We start from the raw sequence: 21,798 nt of genomic DNA on the forward strand, positions 1-21,798 counted from the left end.
TTGTGTATCAACTTGTGGGGTGTGGACAAATAAATATGTTCAAATTTCATTATTGTGGAAATTTATAAGCCTTTGAATTTCTTCCTGTGGGAGTCCTCTTAAGAATCCCTGCCATGTCTCTACTAGGAAGGGACTTAGGCATATATTAAGATGGGAATAAAACTAGCAAGATGTCAACTCAGTAGAGTTGAATATTCTTTAGTTTTCCCTTAGCACCCCATAACTTTTAAAAATATTTAAATATAAATAAAACACTTCAACTGTGTTCTGATATAATTTTGAGGATAGTCATTTCTGATGTTAGAATTTTGAATGTAGGTGATGAGGGAAAAAATAGTGATTATTTTTGGTGTTCCCAAAACAAATCATTGGCTTGGAATAGAGCACCCAGTTTGGGGGTAGAAATGTGTCTGTCACATGATGCTCTCTTTGTGCCTAGCTGCAGAGCTGTGCCCTTGGAGTGCACCGCTTGCTTCTGGCCTTGTTCTCTTCTCTGCATGTTTGCATGAGCCCTTCTACTTAACCAGTGTTTTCCAAACCTCATTCAATTTCATTTTAATGATTTTTTTCCTTCTCTCTACATTTTTTGGTTGTTCTTTGAGTCAGCTCCCCCTTTTAAACATAAATGTAAAGCCAGGTGTGGTGGCATATGCCTTAATCCCAGCACTCAACAGGTGAGTCTCTGAGTTCCAGACCAGCCAAGGCTGCATGTCAAGACATTGTCTTAAAAAAGCTACAAAAACAGCAAAACCCTAACAACCTAACAACTTTAATTTGTATAAAGTAATGGAGAAAGGTGTTTTTAAAGCTTGACGCTGAAACATCTAAGTAAGTTCGGGGAAGCCGTCCACCTATAGTCGTCTTAGTTTTGAAATTCTTGGGAAGCACCTCCCCCATGTGCTGGGATTTTAAAGCTCTTTGTTTTTTGTTTGCTTGGTGGTGGTGGTGGTTTTGTTTTTTTGAGATGGGTTTTTGAGAGTCCTGGCTGTTCTAGAACTTGTTCTATAGACCAGGTTAGCATTGAACGCACAGAGATTCACCTGTCTCTGTTTACCCAGTGCTGGGATTAAAGGTGTGCATCACCACCACCTGGCTAAAGTTTTAACTTTGAGCCAGAATATGAGTAGTGGAAACTTCTTTGCTGGAAGGACAAGATGTGAGGAGGGAGCTCCCGGGGTCCTTGGGAGCTGCTTGCCAGAACTTCCCTTGTACCCCAACATGAGGCTACCTGGCTGCGTGCATGGCGAAGCATGGGCTCGTAGCCTTCGTAGCCTTGCAGTGACCAGTTGGTTTGCTCTAGCCTGTGTTTCTCCACATTTCACCTGTGTTCATCTCTCCTGCAGGTCTGATCTTGCTCTTCTACCTAGTTTTTTATGGGTTCTTGGCTGCACTATTCACATTCACAATGTGGGCCATGCTGCAGACCCTGAATGATGAGGTTCCGAAATACCGAGACCAGATTCCTAGTCCAGGTAAACATCACAGCATATAGAAGTTAGACTTAGAGTTCGGGAATGTGTGAATGATTGGTTTCATACTTCCATGCTGGTTTATTTCAAGACTTTCACAATCATTTACTGGTAAGTTTTAAATCCTTTGACAGGAATAAGCAGAAATGAATGTTGGAATTTCATTGAGGTGAGTGAGAATCGTTATAAAGAATGAATGAATGCTTTCATGAATACTGCATAGCACTTCCACACGGCCTTCAGTATGTTACATGTGAAGCACATATTTTGGCTCTGGCTTGAGTTATAGCATTAGACTTATAAAATAGATGTCTTGTGGTTTTAATTGGTTGGTATGAAAGTGGTACTCTTATTAGAGAATAAAATCAATGTGTTCTTTATATGCCTAATTCTGTGTAGTCATTTTAAAATCTGTTCTAGATTTTATCAAAGAATATGCTTTTAGCAAAACCTCTAACCTGAAACATTGATTATGTAAACTATATTTTCTTCCCCCAGTTTTATTCTTTTGAAACAAGTCTTTGAAAGCTAGTTCTGCCTCAGGAGTTGGACAGGGCCTTTGGCCTCAAGGAACTTGCAGAGTTTTTGCGGCAATACTGGAAATAAAACTATCCCCCTATCCCACTCCTACCCCCACCCCTGCCACAGAGGCTGAGCAGGTGCCCAAGCACCTAACCTGGTGCTGGCTTTTTCAGCAGAGTAAATATTTATTAGGAAATGTGAGAAAGAACACCATAAAGTAAGTGAGGCTCTGAGGGAGTGAGGGCCTGAAAAGCAATGCATGGGATTCCCCAACGTAACAAGCTTTCTAGAGAGGGACATGCCTGTCTAAAGAGTAGACTCTGAGTAGCAAAGAGAATGAGTGGCCCAGCAAGTGGGGAAAGTGGTACATTGTTCTCTAGAACATGGGTGTGTCTTCCAGGGACCACTTGGCATTGTCTGGAGTCAGTTACTGGAACTGGAGCGGTAGTTGCTAGTAGAAGCCAAGGATGCTACTGAGCAGGAGCAGCTCAGAGTTACCCAGCTCAAACTCGTGTTCAGGCTAAGGAACCCTAATCTATGTTCATCCTCACTGTGAGGACTTTGGAGCTGTAGTAGCAGCCAATCCACACCAAGTTCCCCAACCACTTCTTTTTTTGGTTCTAGTTTCTTTTGTTTATACCTAACATACCTTTGCCCTCTGCCTACACTAACTTAAATTTCATTTTCTTACTGTTTAAGTTATATATGATTTTGTTATTATCAACCATAGTTTGATTTACTTCAAAAGTGCTGAGCTGTTTAGCATAAGTTAGAAGCCAGACTATTCTCTGTAGATAAGTATGTTTGTTTGCCTTTTCTTTGCTTTATGTGCATGGGTATCAACTCCTGATAGGGAATTGTTACTGATTTAATCCAGATTTGGTACATAGGAAACATATGTGAATGCTGGAGCAACTCTGATTGAAGGAAGAATATATTTACTACAGACTTCCAAGTGGAAACTCTTTAAGCGAAAGGAGTAGACTGTCTTTGATATGTATGTTTTCAGAGTTTTATTTTGAATGGTAAAATGTTTAAGACTAAGCAGGCGGGCACCTGCCAGTGGCTCATACTTATGATCTTAGTATTCTAGTGTGCTCAAGGGTTTTGGTTTTGTTGTTTAATCTATAGCAGTAAGCATGAAAAAAAAAAAAAAAACCCTAAAGTAGTATTTGATAGAAACCTGAGTTCAGAAAGTTTAAGAGCCAGGGAGATTGGTCAGTGGTAAGAGAACTTGCTATGTAAACATGAGGACTTGAGTTCAGATTCCTAACATTCAGTAAAAGCCAGGCCTTGCCACTTGTACCAGTAACTCCAGTGAGGAGTGTGAAGGCAGGAAGGCCACAGGCTAGCTGACCAGCCATCTTAGCAGGAAAACTTTGAGCTCCAGACTCAATGAGAAATGCCTGGTGCAAGGATAAGGTAAAAACTGATAAAAGTAGGGACACCTTAATGTTGTATCTGTAGTATGCATGTGTACATATACTCGGGCCTGTGCTTACACTCTTTCTGCCTCCCACCCTCCCTCTCATGCACATGCACACCCACCCACAGAGTTCATAGTACAGTAAAACAGCATTTTTGATGTTTTTCATTAGAACTCGCTCTGTAGACCAGGCTGCCTCCCAAGTGCTGGGATTAAAGGCGCATAGCACCTGGCAAGACGTTGTGTTTTAAAGTAAGGAATGATGGTTATAATTAACTGAAAATAATAACATTTAAAGACTTTCTAATTAATCTAACTAGTTTTAAAGATTTGAGTCCTTTTAGAGGTTTTTCATAAGGGGACCCAGACAGTTGTTGGTAATTATGACGTATCTGTGGACACATGGCCCTTCAGGAATAAGTAAGGAAAGAGGAGAATTTTTTTATTGTTAATAACCCTCTGTCTCTTTTTAGGACTTATGGTTTTTCCAAAACCACTGGCTGCCTTGGAATATACATTCAGCATGTCTAAGCCACCTACTTATGAGAAGTTCACTGAAGACCTAAAGAGGTTCCTAGAGCGTAAGTGTGCTGTCCTAGAAGAGGGGGGCCTTGTAGTTCCTCCGCATGGAACTGCCTTTAGAAGCTGCATTCTTAGTCTATTTTCTGATGGTGTTCTACCCTTTCAAACATAGACAGCTGGATCTGCAAGTAAACTCATTGTCAGTTGTAAGAATGAAGCCCAATCTGTCCTGTAAAGCAGAGCCTCTGAGTGTCAGAATCTTGTGTGGTGCTAGGCGTGGAACAAACACAGTGCCTCACATACTGTGCAAGTGCTCTCCCCCTGCCTGCACCACAGCCCGTTATGGGACTCTCATATCTGGGATAGTACATATGTCAGATTTTTAATGTATTCCTCACCAGTAAGTAATGCTCTGCAATAAGTACTATAGTCAGTATCTTCCTTGTTGTAGCTGGCTTAACCAAATTCATATGAATATAACAATCAAATGAATTAATAGTAAAAGCTTTGGTTTACTTGGTTGCCTTGTCCCTTCTCAGCCATAATACACCACAGTTATTCCCTGGTTGCCAAAGTCATTGAGCAGCGCCACTCTGTCTTTGTAGCTTGTTCAGCTTTCTTCCAGGGTCCTGTGCTAGTGGCTCTTCTCTTGCTGATGGTTTCTCTGATCTCAGCCCTTTCCTTCTGGCATTCTTCCCCACCTAATTTTTGTTTGTTTGAGATGGGATTTCTCTGTATTGCTTTGGAGGCTGTCCTGGAACCAGCTCTGTAGACCAGGCTGGCCTCTAACTCACAGAGATCTGCCTGCCTCTGCCTCCCGAGTGCTGGGATTAAAGGCGTGCACCACCTCACCCCACATGCATCTAGTTTATTAACATTTTTTTTTTCACTTTTACTTTCATAGGCATTCCAAAATTCCTTGTCTTTAAGTCTGCCAGTTACTTGTGAGCTCTGCTCTGGATAAAACCACATAATTCCTGGATTAGGTTCCTTCTCTGATCCTGGTTAGAGCAGCCACAGGTGAAGACAGGACTGGACAGTGGTCAGCACCACCTCCCTCACTCAGGTAGCTGTGCTTGACTGCCTAGTGACCATTTGCCCTTCTCTGACTCTGAAGCTGTGATTGCTGCTAGCCTTTACTCAGGCCTTTCCCCTTCTCCCTGTAGCTTGCCTTCTTCATATAATACAGTATCTTGAAGCAAACGACAGAAGGCCGAGTGGGCTGTAGCTGTCAGGGCTTGCCTGGCATGCAGGCGCCTGAGCTTCTACCCACTTGACATCTGCTCTGATGCCAAGGTCATCCTCAGTTAATTAAACTCAAGGCCACCTCAGGCTGCACAAGGCCCAGTCTCAAAAGAAGAGGTAACAAAAGTACTCAGGCAGACACCTTACAGTCTCTCCGTTACTAGTGAACACCTGTACTTGCCACCATGTTGCTGGTTGAGTTTTTTCTTGCACGTTTGGCACTAGTTCCCTCTCTGTCTCAGAACTAGGGTGTACACACGGTGTATACACTGTTGAATTCTTGTCAACTACTTTAGTGATTTTTTTTTTTTTTTTTTTTTAACTTTTTTTGGTGTTTCCAGACAGGGTTTCTCTCTGTAGCCATTGTTTGTAGTTCTGCAGTATTATTGCAGCACTGAGTTGTAGCTCAATTTTCTATCCATTTTTGTTTATACTTAAAATACTCTCCAGGCCTTACTGTACCTTTTAATCCCCTTGGACTTCTGTTTTTATTTTGGATTTTTATTACTTTTTTTTTTTTTTTTTTAGTTGGGAGTATAGTGCATGTGTTTGTCAACCAAAGGACATCTTGAAGGGCAGCATTCTCTCTCATGTAGATTCTGGGGATTGGGTTCAGGTCATCATGCTGGCAGTAGTTGCTTTATCTGCTGAGCCATCTCACCTACACTGGTTTTGTTTTTAAAGATTCACCTGTTATTGGTGATTCTTAGGAATTTCCTTTTCATGTCTAAAAGACAAATATCTGACTTAAAAAGAAAGGTTTCCCTGCTTGGTAGATTCTAAACTGAAAGTTTTATTTTGTTAAAATTACCTTTACTTTTTTTTGTTTTGTTTCTTGTTTTTCGAAATAGGGCTTTTTTTTCTATGGCTTTGGAACCTGTCTTGGAACTCACTCTTGTAGACCAGGCTGGTCTCGAACTCAGAGATCCACCTGCCTCTGCCTCCTGAGCTCTGGGATTAAAGGTGTGCACCCACCCCCAGCAAAACTACCTTTTTCTTTAGTCTCCTTGTTACTCAAGCGTGTGGGCTCTGGTTACTCTGAAATTGGTACTATGTTCCCATCATGCCTCACACCTCACAGCTCCTTGCATTTCGTTTTGTATAGAAACGAAAGTCTGCTTGACAAGCAGTCTAAACAGCACCCTTTGCTACAGAGGACGACGCCCCAGGGAAATGGGTGGAGGGTGAGTGATGAGAGTCGGCGTTGCCTCAGATAACCCAGTCACTCTTTGCTTTTAAACAAATCCATGTTATTGGCTGTAGCTCAGGTTGGTGACATGGTTAGCACATGTGAAGCTGGAGTTCAGTCTCTCCCATCCCTGTCAGATGGATTCCCTTGTGTTATAGTTTGCTTTCTGTTGCTGTGATCACCACCACCATCACAGGGCTTTGTTTCAACTCAGCTGCTTCTGGTTCATCCTTGAGGGAAGCTGGTCAGGGCAGGAGCTGAAGCAGAGACCATGACGACAGCTGCCTACTGGCTCGCACTCGGTTACTTTTTTAGATAGCAGGTCCACCTGCTCAGGGTAGCACTGCTCACAGTAGGCTCAGCCCTTCTACATCAATTAGCAATTAAGAAAACTCCTCAGACATGCTCTCCTAAGCTAGTTTGATGGAGGCTGTTCTTCAGTTGAGTGATGCTCTTCCTTGGTGTGTGGAGACGATAGCCTAGATTAGCCATCACCGTTGAGATGCCTTTTTATCTGCAACTTCTCCAAAGCGAAACATACAATCCCGTTACATTTCCTTCTGAAAGCGTTCTCTTTGCAATGCCCCTGTTTGGGTTGAAACAGATGGCCCTTTTTGTGGTGCCAGTTGTCACTAGGGGGACTTTGATGGCTTTCACTACACCAGGCTCACTGAAGGCGGAGCCTGTCAGACCTCTTCTCCTTCATGCCCCTGAATGCCCATAGTGCAGCTGGCCCAGAGCGAGACTGTACTCTGCCTGTGTTTCTCCCCTTTCCTCATTTCTGGTTCTTAAACATTTTAATTCTTTGGTTTAAATGTACCTGGTTACTTAGCTCCATCGTCACCATCTCAGCACTCTCTTAACCTGTGCTGCATCAGGAGCCTTTTACTTTCTAGGGTTCTATTTTCTGGATGGCTCTGTTCTGCATAGCACAAATACTGGCACAAAACAGTCTTCTCGATGACCACTCTGCCTGCTATACATCGTTTAATGGAGCATCATGGTTCTTTTGGCAGCCCTTCAGTTCTTCTCAGTTTTTTACAGAATTTACACGGTTCAGCTGCAGCCTTCCTTTACCCTGCTAACCACCTTAACACTCACATCCCTCTGCTTTCAGGTCAGTGGAGCCCCCTTGCCATAAACTATTAGAGTGCTGTTTTTTTCCATAGCTGTGCAACGTTGAATTACACTGTGCTCCCCACTAGACTGCAAGCCCCAGGGGCAGTAGCAACAACTTTGCACATCCTTGTCATTGTCACTGAGGTCAGGCACGTAACAGCATTTCCTGATAGTGGTGTAGCTGTTGCTGGTGCCAGGCACATCAGTGAACAACTCTAATCCAGCCTGAGCAGCCTTGGAAGTGGGAATCTTTAGGGCACTGTAACTGTTACCAGGAAAAAAATGTAGCCTCTACTGGATGCTTGCTATTGTTACCTGGTAATTCATGTTGTTGTTGTTGTTGTTATCTTTGAAAAACAATCCTTCAGGGAATGGTTTGACCCGTTTCTGGTTGTGTTTAGTATCTTTTCTTAGCTGATCTGGCACACCCATGTTTCCTTTTTTAGCATATTCTGTAGAACAACAGAAGAATCTCACAAACTGTCCTGATGGAGCACCTTTTAAACAGAATGGTCCAGTTTATCAAGCATGTCAGTTTCCAGTGTCCTTGCTTCAAAATTGTAGTGGTGTGAATGATGCTGATTTCGGCTATTCCAAAGGACAACCTTGTATTCTTGTGAAAATGAACAGAGTACGTACTTTTTTTTAACCTCTGCTGTTGCTTGCTTCTGATACCTATATGTACTGTGATGCAGCTGCTAAGCTGATAGCTGCTTTTTAGACTGCTTTGCCTGAGTTAATGCCTTATTAAATGGCACCTCATTGGGATAACTTACTTAAAAGACCAGCAGTGCTCGTTCATGCTTGGGGGATATGAATATGGCAAAAAGGGTCATAGTTTAATTGTGGATTTTATGTAATTTTCTGAGCAGCCCTAAAGCACATAGTGCTATGTATAATTAAAGAGTGGGAATTTAAATAAACCCATATACTAATGAGCATAATACAGGGTTGTAGTTATAGCCAGTACTATGGGATGTTTCAACAAGACAAGGCCAAAACAGTGAGCCAGAAGGAATGTGGAACTTGTTCTGTGCTGTAAGGTGAGTTAATGCATTCATTTTAATGAGGATGTCTTCAGTAATGCTGGCCTGCAACATCTGTCCTCACAATTTGCTATACTGCTGAAAAGCTACTCCCTGTCCAGAGGACCACCTTCTGAGTTTATTTTCTTAAAAGTGGCCTTTGCATGATGGGACTTAGAGGCCATGCTTGCTTTATTGGCTGGCCTTGCAGGCTCACAGGACAGCATCAGACAGATGAGCTGGCAGAGTTTTCTTCAGTGTGCTCACAGAGCTGTTATGAGTGGAAGACTGGGTACTGCTGTTCATATCATTCTATGGGCTTCAACAGTTTGACTTTTGGAGGCCTCTTTATGTCTTGCAAACCTTTGCATAGAACTGCATTTGAATTCAGGATACAAAGTAACAAAACCTTAGAAGATGGGCTGGTGATAAAGGCACTTGCCACCAGCTCCCCATTTCCCACATGGTAGATGAAGAGACCCAAACCATGGAGTTTGTCTGTGGTTTTCCACATGTTTCCCCTACACACACACACACACACACAAATTAATAAATGAAAAAAATGTTTTTAGGTAGATGGGTTGACTACAAATGTAAAAGTAGATCCAAAGGCTGGGGTTACAGCTCAGATTTAATGTTTACCTAATATAGTCAAGGCCCTGGTTTGGTCTTAGCACCACAAAAATCTACTGTGAGGGAGATGTACGTTGGGATTCTTCTCAGTATGTGCCTTTAGGGGAAGGGATAGTTAGGCACATATTTTCAAAATGAATATTTTATTGTGAGTATCCTTAAGGCTAGCCTAGGCTATAAGCAAGACCTCCTCAAAATAAACAGAATTAATTTGTTATATTCTGCCCCTGTAATTTAATTTGTTGTTTTAAATGTGACAAAGCACATGACTGAATTGCTTCAGTACAGCACTTAACTATTTTGGAAGGTTTGTTTTTATGTCGTAAAACACAGGTTAACATGACTGAGTTGAATATGCAGGGTTAATCTCAGCTGCTGTGCTCTGATCCCCAGCAATAAAAGAGGAGGTTCCATTGCATTTGCATGTGCTCACTGACTCCTCCATGTTTCTTACCTTAGATAATCGAATTAATGCCAGATGGAGCTCCACAGATAACGTGTATGACAAAGGTCAGTATTTAAATCACTAAAGCTTTCATGTTTCCTTTTTCTTTGTTTCTTCTTCCAGACAGGGTTTCTCTGTGTAACATCCCTGGCTGCCCTGGAACTCTTTCTCTGTAGACCAGGCTGCCCTGGAACTCGGAGACCCACCTGCTTCTGCGTCCTGAGTGCTTAAAGGCGTGTTGCTACCACTGGTCCCTGGCACTTTCATGTTTTTTGTTTATTTTGTTTTTTAAATACTTAATAAGTGTCACCAGTCTTTTCAGGGTGATCCTGTGTTTGCTAATACCCATTAAAAAGGACAATTTCTCTTTGTTTATTTTACACATAATTGTTTCACATAAACTGCATTCCATCGATCCTAGGATGTGTGTGTTCTGGTTTAGTAATGAAGTTGGCATTGCAACCCCACAGGTCCCTTTTGTGTCAGGATTTTTTTCTTTCAGGCCTAAAAATTAGTGTACTTATTGTTAGTGTCACCTAGAAATTAATTAACTCTGCTATTTTTCTATAAGGTAGAGGCATTCTTTTTCTTCACTCTCCCGTTTTACTTCCAGAAAAGTGCTTGTATTTCCATCCTAAAACTTGTTTACTTTCCATGTTGCAAATACAACCAAGACAGATGTGTAAAGAAGCTTGCAGGCATTCTGAAGAAGCACACTTAAGCTCTAAATATGTCAGGGTGCTGCATTAGCATTCATGCCCAGTTGTGTGGCAGAACGAGCTACCTAAAGTGTTGCATTGAACTTGCTTTTAAAGGTAAAGAGAAAACACAATTTCTTAAGTCAGAGATGACTTCCTTACTTGGGCAGAAACTTTGCTGTGCATAATATCATCGTGCCACAAAGTCCCGTGCACTTGATCCCCCCAGTCCTATATAGTTCTGACTCCGTAGTCCTTGGCCTTGGGGAGAGCCCACAATTTGTGCTCCTGAGTCCTAGGTGCTGCTGCTGCCATCCAGGCCTCGCTCTGAGCTGCTGATTGTTGCCCTGTGTTTAGAGGGGGTGTGGAGGTTACAGCCAGATATTGGTTCCTTACCTCCTCATGCCACACTCTGTCCTCTGAAACTTAGAAAGAAAACTAGAATCCTAACTGGACGTGGTGTCAATGCCTGTAATGTTTGTACTTGGGAGGAGGATGAGGCAGGAGAATTAAGAGTTTGAAACTAGCCTGAGCTGCATACTAAGATGTTTCCATAAGCAGGGCTTGGTGGTACTTGCCTTTAATATGAGCGCTAGGGAGACCAAGGCCCACAGATCTCTTGAGTTTGAGGCCAGCCTGGTCCACATAGTGAGTTCTAGGCCTGTTAAGGCTACCTAGTGAAACCCTGGACCCCCAAATTAAACAAAACAAGAGAAAAACCCTACCTTTGGGATGGGATGCTATAAGCCCTGGTGTGGTGGTGCACACCTTTACTCCTGCACTTGGGAGGTTGAAGAAGGTGGACCTCTCTGCGTTTGTGGCTACATAATGATTTCCAGGACAGTCAGAGCTCACAGGATAGAGCTATATCCTCTGAGCCATCTCATCTGCCCAGTACCTGAACTCTAATTACTATACACTTCTGAGCTCTTAATAAGAAAGCAGTCACATTAGTGTCATGTTTAAAGTAGGTTCAGTGAAAACTATTAATGTGTTAACACGAAACACATTTATCAGTGTGACTTTTTCTTCATGTAAAATGTAAAAAATAATTTTGTGTTGCTTTTTCGAGATAGGATTTCTCTGTATAATAGCCCTGGTTATCCTGGGGTTCACTGTGTAGACCAGGTTGGCCTTGAACTCAGAGAGCCTCCTGCCTCTACCTCCCAAGTGCTGGGATTAAAGCCATGTGTTAATGCCCAGCATAAAATGTGAAATTTGAAGTTTCATTTTCAGCGCTAGGGATTGAACCACTTACATCTATCTGGCATGCTAAGCATACAGTGCTAGTGAGTGACGCCTGCTATGGACACCCCTGATTAGGAACACACCTTTTGGGGTGGTGGTTCTTAAATGTGGCCACTGTTTCTTAGTCATTATCTACTGGTTTTCATATCATTTTATCTAGATCATTAGAACTTGGGTTTTCATGTCTCTCTTTGCTCTTTGCTTTGCTACATGATGCTAATACAACCTGGACTGCATAGCCAGAGCCTGTCACTAAAAACAAAAGCCTACAGAACACCAGCTTTGGGAGGATGTCATCACACCCAGTGCCTCCTCTGTCTGCTGCTCATGAGTGTGGTGATCTTGTCTCATGATCGCACGCGGTCACCAAGTAAAGAGGCAGAAAGCAAGGCTGCCGTCTGTGCAATCAGAATTTGCTATTCCTCCTTGTGCGTTCTCAGAAGTGGGCAGCACAGGCTGGCCTCAGACCGCAGTAGCAAGTGTGCCCTCACATACCAACTTGTAGCACCACACCAGAGTCTGGGATGGAAAGCTAGGTGTTGAGTGATGGTTGTTGTCAGCTTGGGGCTGGCTTGTTAGGGTTTGTGTTTGTTTTAGCACTAAGGGTCCACGTGGGTGCCCATGAATGGGGTGTGTAGACTGATACTTAGAAATTAATTTACTTAGAACTTGGTGCGTTTCTCTGTTTATTCACTGGAACTAGGAATGCCTTTTCTGTTTGTTACATTATGGGTTATCCTGATTACAGTTGTTAGGATTCTTTCTTGGTTGTTAGCTTATGGATGCCATTACTTTCAGTCTAGGGGCACAGTATTTCATTCATTAGGAAAACCTCAACCCAAACTTACTCATGCATTTTTGCTGTCAGTGGCCAAAGAACTGGCTGCACTCAGGGTGGGGTGGGGACAGGTGAGTAACAGTTTGTAGGCAGCAGAACCCGCTGTAACTGAGAAGAGACTAGGATGTATCAGGAAATGTAAGCTGCACAGGACAGTGTATGTCAAAGCACTTGATTATGTAATGTCTATGATAACGATGAGCAACCAGGTGTGGTAGTGCATTCCTGAAATCTTAGCATGTGGGAGGCGGATGTGGGCAGATTGCCATGGCCTTAAGACAAGGCTGCGCTACACAGTGAGACCATCCGTCTCAGCAGCACAGAGAAGCAGTTCTCAGAAACACACTTGTAATTAACGTGACTGAAGAGTCTTCAGTTCCATCCAGCTGCTGACTGTCAGTGATTGTGACACTACTGTGACCTAACAAGGGTTTCTTTTGCTTTTAATCCTAGGATACAGACATAGCAAATGTATTGACCTATCCTGACCATGGATTCATAGACTTAAAGTATTTTCCATATTATGGGAAAAAACGGCACGTAAGTATTTAGTCATCTGTTAGGAAACTGCATGTACTGAGATAGCCTATCCTGTATGCCGTCCTGTGTTCACCATCAGCATTGTTTGTCTCTTGGGTTTAACTAATGGGGCGGGCTGGTGGAGATGAGCACTCTCGGTACAGCAGAGCGTGTCCACACTAGAGGATGGCTGTCTTCAGGGCAATGGTTTTGCTTTTGTTTGGAAAGTAATAGACACTCTTCACTCGTTATTTAGACATAGCAGAATTTTGTGATTTTTAAGATTTTGAAATATATGCATACAAAAATTTTTTATAAAGTTTTATCATTTAACTTATTTTGAAACTATTCCCAACTCAAAATGGCTAAAATGGTATGTTTTCTGAAAACACATGACCAGATTTTGATACTGTATCTTTATCTATGCATTTTTCACTCTTTTGTTATTTTGAGGCAGGGTTTCTCTGTAAGCATAGCTCCTTTATAAGTGCCTTCCTTGGGGCTGGAGAGAAGGCTCAGAGGTTAGGAACACTGGCTACTCTTTCAGAGGTCCTGAGTTCAATTCCCAACACCCACATGGTGGCTTACAACCCTGTAATGAGATCTGGTGCCCTCTTCTGGCCTGCAGGGGTACATAATAAATAAATAAATCTTTAAAAAAAATAATTAATGCCTTCCTTGTGAGAGGCCATGCATGCTGTGGCATCTTGGCAGCCTGGAGTCTGGAATAACTCCTTGGCCCCTCTGTTTCACGCTTCAGGATGAGTCTGGGATTTGGCGGGGGTGGGAAAGGGTTTGATTAGAGTTTGTATTGTGTGATTTTTTTTTTTTTTTTTTGTTTTGTTTTTGGAATTTTTTTCTCATGATTTAATTTATTTGTATATTTTTGGAAGAGAGTGAATGTACTCTTTCCAAATCATATAGGAAGGGTCATTATCGACTGAGCCCGTTATTGTGTGCTGACCACAATCTCTTAAGGTGTTCAGCCAGGCTTCCACAATGTAAAGTGTGGAGAATATAAACCCTGAGTTTGCATGTCAGCTTTTCTGGAAAGTTCTAGCATTTGTTCTTGCCTGACTCAGTTATCAGTAGGCTTGTTCCTACATAGTGGCCATCATATCACAAGAAGTGTTGTACATACCCCACTTAGGCCATATAAAGCGTGTGTGTAAGTGAAATTATCAAAATGATTAAGCTTAGGATATTTGCCAAATATGGTAATGTATAACTGAGCCCATAGTGAATATATATAACCTCTAAGCATATTCGGAACAGTTAGAATCTCATAAAAATACATTTGTAAGTGGGACATATTATTAATATGTTGGGATTAGAGTACAACAATGCAGCTAGGCGGTGGTAGCTCATGCCTTTAATCCCAGCACTCCGGAGGCAGAGGCAGGCGGGTCTCTTGAGTTCGAGGCCAGCCTAGAAACAGAGTGAGTTCCAGGACAGGTTCCAAAGCCCAGAGAAATGCTGTCTTGGAAAAAGAAATGCTGTAAGTTCAGGGAGAGGAAATATTTAACCCCTGGGAAGGAAATGGGGAGCTGCCAGGGGTCAGGGCATCCATGATCAGATGACACAGTCAGCAACGCTGTGCTAGGGGATGAGCCATAGCGAGAAGGAAGGGGACCGTAAACTTACAGGGAATTGATCTTAAGTAAGGTGTGGTAGGACAAATCTGTAATCCAGAGGCAGGAAGCTTGAAAACATGAAATCAGCTTGAGACCTGGTTTCAAAAGATAATGTTGCAACTGGGTTCCTAAGTGTAGGGGAATTTACCAGAGAATTGGAACTAATGTTTGCTCCTCCATTTGCCAGGTTGGGTATCGACAGCCTCTAGTTGCCATACAGGTCATCTTTGTTTCTAGTGCTACCAAGAAAGAAGTAACAGTTGAGTGCAAAATTGAAGGATCACAGAACCTAAAAAACGAGGATGACCGCGACAAGTTTTTGGGACGAGTTGTGTTCAAAGTCACAGTGAGCACCTAGGAGTAGGGTGTCTCCACAGAATAAATGTTGTGCTGTCTCCATTTTGTATCAGCTGGACCTGCCATTCTAGAATTATGAAGCCACCTTGGAGGAGGTGGTGTGGTACACACACTGGGATGACATCATAACGTGCTTCCAGATCATAGTGTTCAGTGTCGTCTGAAGTAACTGCCTGCTGCCTCTGCTGCCCTCTGAACCAGTGTACGGTCGCCAGATAGGGACCAGAGAGCTCCCAGTTCCAAACCCGCAGAGTGGGAGTCTCGCCTTCTGTGTAATTGCCAAACGTCTAAAGCTTAATGTGCTGTGCTGTGTAAATATTTTATGGATTTAACACTGGTAACTGTCATATTTTGATGCCAACAAAGTTTTAGGGATAAAATGGTACCTTGCCAACATCAAGTGACTTTAGCTGCAAGAAATGTGTGAGAAGTTCTGTATGTGAGGAGGAAAAAGAAAATAAAAGTTGATCTGAAAGTATTAGCTTCGATTCTGTGTATGTGAATGTGTGTGTGTCTGTACGCTTTAAATTATTTTTTACATGCTGAATGAGACTGGATCTTTTTATTGTGAGGACAAGCCTTCTGTTGTAAAAGCATTTTAAAATACTAAGGGGGGAATTTTGAGTGATGAAAATCAAGTTTTCCACACTCATCCTAGACCATGGACGAAATAACATTTTTAAGTTAGGTGAATGTACACCAGACTTTTTTGTTTTGTTTTGTTTTTTAATGAAATTAAATTCCCAAGACATAAATTGTATATAGGTTTTTAAAATATGTCTTGTTACTGCTTTTATTTAGCAGAATATGGACCCTAATAAAAATATAAATTGTGGAATACAAAACTTCAAACTGGTTCAAAGCTCAGAGCACATGATGGAGTCTTCTTTCAGATCTTGACTGGTACCCTGGACTGTCTGTGCGCTCAGGGGACTTTTCTAGGACTGTACTAACTGGAGCTCTCTTCTCTGTCCCGAGAAACCCGAGGAAAGGCTCTCTCATTAGACCTGTGGGTTTCTGTCTATTTTTAAAAGGTTTGTTATTTTTTGTGTTTGTTACCATGCATTTATGCACAGCGCCTGAGTGACTGGAGAATGGAGCCCAGAAGAGGGCCTCAGGTCCCTGGACCTGGAGTTACTGATGGTTGTGAGTAGCCATATGGGTGCTTGGAATTAACCCTAGGCCTTCTGGAAAATCAGCTGGTGCTCTTAACTGCTGAGGCATCTCTCCAGCCCCTCATTCTATTTTATTTTTTTAGGTTGATTTTTATTTTATGTGCATTGGTGTTTTGCCATGAGAGTTAGATCCCTTGGAATTGGAGCTGTCATGTGGGTGCTGGGATTGAACCAGGATCCTCTGGAGAACAGCCAGTGAGTGATCTTAGCCACTGAGCCTTCTCTCCAGCAACCCCCATCCCATTTATTTATTTCAAGAGCAGGGCCACTTTTGGAGGTGGTCTGTGGTCTGCAAGCCAGGCCTGGTAGGACAAAACCCAGCTGACTGAGGTTGGCTGTTTGGAAAAGCTGAAGGGATCCGGTGATTTTGCAAGCTAGAATGGGAGCTTCTGTGCTTTGGAAGTGGCCATGCTACCCTGGGAAGGGGAGCTTTGCTCATTGTTACACTGCTCGCTTTTACATTGGTTTATCGATACAGGGTTTCTCTGTGGCTTTTGGATCTGTAGAACAGGCTGGTCTCGAATACACAGAAATCTGCCTGCTGCTCCTGAGTGCTGGGGTTAAGGGTGTGCGCCACCGACACCCAGCTGCACTGTCCACTTTTCATTGCACCAGTACTCAGTGATTCTTCCCAAATTGAACCTCTTCTGGATTTAGGTTTTTTCCTTCGTGCTTTTTATGACTTTCAGTCTTGCTGTGTGGTCTCCAATGGCCTTGTTAGTCACTGATTTATTTATTGCCGAGAAGGGACAGCATGACCTAGGCAAGCATTGAACTGGGGGCCTGCTTACAAAGGTTTAGTCCATTTGCAGGCAGCCACTGAAGCTATAGCTGAGAGCCACACCCGATTGCAGGCAGAAGAGACTGGGCCTGGCGTGGGCTTTTCAAACTTTAAATCCCACGCCTAGTGACATTTCCTCTAGCGAGGCCACACCTCCTAATCTTCAAACAGCATCATTCCCTGGTGAGAAAGCATTCATATACACTCAAACCACAGTCATCCTGCCTCAACTTCCCAACTCATATTATGAATGAATGTAAAGTATAAGGCCTTTGGTGGTGACGCCTTTAGTCCCAGCACTCAGAAAGCAGAGGCAGGTGGATCTCGGTGAGTTCTGGCCAGCCTGGTCTACAGAATGAATTCCAGGACACCTAGGGCTGTTATAGAGAAACCCTGCCTCATAAACAAAATTTAAAGCATAATAGATTTGTAACCCATAGCAAGAATGCTGTCATCTGAAGTGAGGTGGATTTTGAAGAAATGGGACATAAGATGTTAAGTCCCTAAATCTTACTGGGTCCTTTCCTGCTTCTCTTCTCCATGACTTCAGCTGACCTCAACTCTTCAGTTTGTTTCTCTTCAATTTGAAGCATGCTGGCTGGAAGGACACAGGCTTCGGGAGTCCTTAAACTAGAAGGACAAGACAGAGCCCAGGCGTTAGCGTGGTTCTACTGACAGCAGTGCTGTGCCAGGGGTGGGCATAAAGGCGGCCCTTGGGATGGAATAGGTCACTCCCAATGTCCCCCGGGGTCTCTGTGGAAATGGTGTGTTATTGAGAGGCTCTGTCCTCTGGGTAGTGAGATGGATTTAGGAATGGACGACAGGTGTGGACCGGTGTTCGGTGGATAATAAGTTGGACTAGGAATGGAGGGAGCCACGAATCAATTGCCATCTGCTCTAGGTTTTCCTCAGAAGTGAGGATGCGTACATAGTTGTCTTCATTTCACTACCTTGCGTGCTGTGATCCTGTAAATTCCATCAGCTTCCTCTGCACTCTGTTCACTCAGAGCAGTCTGAGTAACGATCAGAGGGGTGAAGCAGTCAGCTTCATGTATTAAAAAAGAGTTCCAAACTTTCCATTTGGGACTGGGAGTTGATGATTTGTTATAAATTAATGTTTTGCCCCTTTGAAAACATGGGCTTTCAGGCTTGTCCTGTGTCTTAGAGCAGTTTTCTGCAAAGTGGCACGTGTGTGCTCCATCCTATCCAAAGTTTGTGGTAGTTTCCTTGGGGTTTGGAGATTAGATGAGATGGATGGTTTGCCTCTTACAAGATCCAACTGTAGCAGGACTGCCTAGCACTAACCGTGACACCTTGGCAGGCTCAGATTGGGATGTGAATTCAAACAACATTCGTCATTTTCCCTTTTGAGCCAGAACAAGGGGATTGGCTTTGAATTCTATTTACATTTGGTTGCTTTGAAATCCTGGGTAAATTTAGCTTAATGGAGCTATACTTATGTGTAAAATGAATGTAGGCCCACCCTTGAGAGTGTTCAGAGCACACTGTGAGGACATACTTAACAAATGTGTTCATGAATGTCATGCCTGCTTCTGAGGCTGTAGGTTTGTCCAGAGCATCCTTGCAAACTGAAGACTACCTAGTGGTTTTTGTACCCAGTTGGAGCATTTATTTGTGGCCCAACAAGAGGAGTGGGGGCAGAGGCTCCCCCTAGAAGCACACAGAAATGGTTTGATGCCAGGGGGAGCCATGCATAGTGTCTGGAACAACAATTCATGTATGGTCTAGATTTTGGCTGTTAGAAGTGACAGGATGGAGTTGCATTTTAGAAACAATCAAACAATCAAAATCTGCCCTCCGATTGTGTGTGTCATTGGATTGACTAAAGGAAGCATCATAAAAACAAATTGCATTTGACTGTTTTACTAGCCAGTTCTAGATTTGTTCGGAGATGTAATTCTCTGTCTATCCCTAATAGGAGTGTGCATCCTGCTACCTGGCCACCAGTCTGGATCACATTGCCCTCAGAGTCTTGGGAGGTAGATGGCCCTTAGGCAAAGGGTATGATGGAGTCTGGACTCTGGCCACCAACTGCTGGATGGAGGACAGCCTTTGACTTGGGTTAGCCGTGTAAAACTTAAAACCATACTCTCAAGCCGAGGGCTCTCAGAGGAGCCTGGAGCTGCTCTAATTTTTATCACACCTGCAACTGTGGACCCAGGTTTTATAGCCTTTGCCCCTTAACAGAGCTATTTGGTGCTGGGTGGTAACTTTCTGTTTCTCAAGAAGATTGCCTAGGAAATCAGGTTCTGTGCTTAGAACAGTGTCCAAGGATTGCTATTTTACATGCCTTGGCTGTCTACTTTGGTTTAAACAGTTATTCAGGAACAAAACTCAAACCAGCAGCTGAAAAAGTTTCATCCCAAGAGGCATTGCCTTTTCTTGCTGTTTCAGTTACTTAGATTATGTGGCCCATGTGCAAACCTGGTCAGAAGAGGGTGTTGGATCTGGAACTGGAGTTAGCAATGTTTGTGAGCCACCCTGTGTGCTGGGAACTGAACCTGGGTCCTCTGGAAGAGCAACAAGCCGCCCTTAACTGAGTCATAGCTCCAACCCCATGTACTAGTTTCTTCCTGTTGCTGTGACAAAATGCCATGCCAAGGCAATTTACAAAAGGAAGGGTTTGTCTAGGCTTATGGTTCCACAGGGTGAGGATCCCAGCACAGCAGGGAAGCGGCATGAAGGACAGAGGATGGAATGGCTCTCAAAGCCTGCCTGCAGTGACTCCTTCCAACAAGGATACATCCCCAAACAGCACCACCAACTGGGGACCAAGTTCTAATATTCAAGAGTATTGGGGACATCTCTTCCAAACCCCACACTTGCCCCTTGTGGCTTTTACAGTAGGAACAAGCTGCCCCAATGAGGGTAACAGGAGAGGAGGAGCAGAAAGGCATCATCAGTAGCCTAGGGACAGCTACAGTGTCCTTGAGTGGCTGGGGCAGAGGCAGGGCAGACCCAAGGTAGCAGTGACGATGGGAAAACTAGAGGGGCTATGGCCACACCTGTCAAGGGAAGAGCAAGAGACACAGGCCCAGAGTCTCCTGGGAGCTTCTTCACCTTGAAGGTGGAGAGCGGACCCTGAGACTTAGAGCTGGAATGCTCAGTGCTGGTGCTATTCCCAGCGGCTGCTTGGAACCAAGGAGTTCCTGAGCTGCAAAGGGCCAGGCTACCAGTGTGAGCACACAGCTGTAAGTCTTGGACTTGGGCACTTGGAGCCATAAATCTGTGGTCTAAGACCAGAACTTGAAGTCTTTAGTTCTCAAGCCTTGGAGGTAGAGTTCTGAGATGTTGGCACTGAACCCAAGAACTGCTCACTTACATTTGCTACCCAGCTAGAGAGAAGGCCCGGCCAGCTCGGCACATCTGGAACCCGAGTAAAGTCCCCCCCCCCCCCCCCGCAGGAGACTTGGACCTCTGGGGGACCTTGGCAGTCTCTGTCTCTCTGTCTGTCCCTCTCCTGTCAAGCGGCCTGGGAAGGTTCTGGAGAAAGAGCAAGTGCATGGAGATCTTGTCTACCTGTTTAGGCACAGTCTTCTAGATTTCTGTAACGGTATTGTAAGGGTTTTTCTTAGCAAACCCATCGGCAAGTATTGTTAAGAGCTGCCCACACTCAGGTACTCAGGTATGGAAGAAGACAGTGGCTTCTGGTTGGATCTGGCTGGCACTGGGGTGGACACCGGGTAGGGTGAAGTACTTGTTTAGTATTTGAGACACATGGACAGGCGCCCTTGTTTTTAGGGTCTTTGTGGCTCCAAACGGAACTGTTCTAGTGGGAGGAGGAAGGGTGCAGTGTGCAAAGAAGCCAGGAAGCTAGAAAAGTGCGGAGTTCTGGACACGAACCTCAGACAGGAGACCGGCCCCACCCCTGCCCAGGGTCTGTCTCACTTCCTCTCCGTGGATCAGCTCACTTTACCGCCACTCTAAGCCATTCACTTCCCAAGCCAGGCAAATGCCACGCTCTTACAACTTAATATTCTTTTTGCCATCTTAGACATTTAATGCCCAAGAAGTGAAGTTTCTTGTCTGCTTCCCCCGGTAAGCTAGAAAATGACTGAGTGTGGTGAGTACTGGCTTGAGTACAGGATGAGTCTGCTCGGCAAGACCTCTTCTTCCAGGTCCTGTAGACACAGAGGAGCCACGCTCTTCAGAAATCCCCAACCACGGCAGGACTCCAGCAAAACCCATGTCCACTTTTCCTCTACTAACAGTGTTATTTCTTCTTAAAATTTTGGGACTGGGGAGATGGCTCATTGGATAAAGTGCTTGCTGCACCAACAGAGGACCTGAGTTAGAGGACGCCCAGCACCCACATGAACGCTCAGTGTGGGGCTGGAGAGATGGCTCAGCAGCTAAGATACTTGTTGCTCTTGCAGAAGACCGAGTTTTGATTTCCAGCAGCTGCATTGTGGCTCACAACCATCCATAACTACAGTTCCAGGGGATCCTACATCCTCTTCCCTACTTCCATGAATGCTATACAATAATACATACAATAAGCAAAACACACACTAGTGTGTGTATATATATATATATATATATACATACATTGCATATGCATATACATATATACATATGTTCATACATGTATTTAGTTTTTGGAGACAGGGTTTCTCTGTGGCTTTGGAACCTGTACTGGAACTAGCTCTTGTAGACCAGGCTGGTCTCGAACTCACAGAGATCCACCTGCCTCTGCCTCTTGAGTGCTGGGACTAAAGGTGTGTGCCACCACCACCCAGCTCTATAAATATATTTTTTAAAGGGTGGGGGGAAGATCAGACTGGTGTGGCCTGTGTTTGTTACCCCAGGGGTGGGACAAGAGGAGATGGAGAGAGACAGGGGCATCCCTATTGCTTGCTAACCACCTAGTCTCAAAAACGAAGGTTGAGAGTTGGTGAGCCAGCTCCACAGGTAAAGGCATCTACCACTTCA

At 43.8% G+C, this 21,798-nt stretch overlaps 1 protein-coding gene across 1 annotated transcript in view; it reads left to right on the top strand.

Annotated features, from left to right (window-relative positions):
* The window catches only part of Atp1b3 (ATPase Na+/K+ transporting subunit beta 3), a 29,261-nt gene extending 13,897 nt beyond the window's left edge, over positions 1-15,364 (top strand). Inside the window, exons 2-7 of the mRNA XM_051206900.1 lie at positions 1,344-1,472; positions 3,891-3,998; positions 7,939-8,123; positions 9,610-9,660; positions 12,833-12,919; positions 14,720-15,364. Coding sequence (XP_051062857.1) covers positions 1,344-1,472; positions 3,891-3,998; positions 7,939-8,123; positions 9,610-9,660; positions 12,833-12,919; positions 14,720-14,890 — 731 coding nt within the window. The 3' untranslated portion in view covers positions 14,891-15,364. The remainder of the gene's footprint in view (positions 1-1,343; positions 1,473-3,890; positions 3,999-7,938; positions 8,124-9,609; positions 9,661-12,832; positions 12,920-14,719) is intronic.
* Positions 15,365-21,798: the final 6,434 nt, after the last annotated feature.

The sequence above is a fragment of the Phodopus roborovskii genome, unplaced genomic scaffold (genome assembly GCF_943737965.1).
Source record: "Phodopus roborovskii unplaced genomic scaffold, PHOROB, whole genome shotgun sequence".
Taxonomy (NCBI): domain Eukaryota; kingdom Metazoa; phylum Chordata; class Mammalia; order Rodentia; family Cricetidae; genus Phodopus; species Phodopus roborovskii.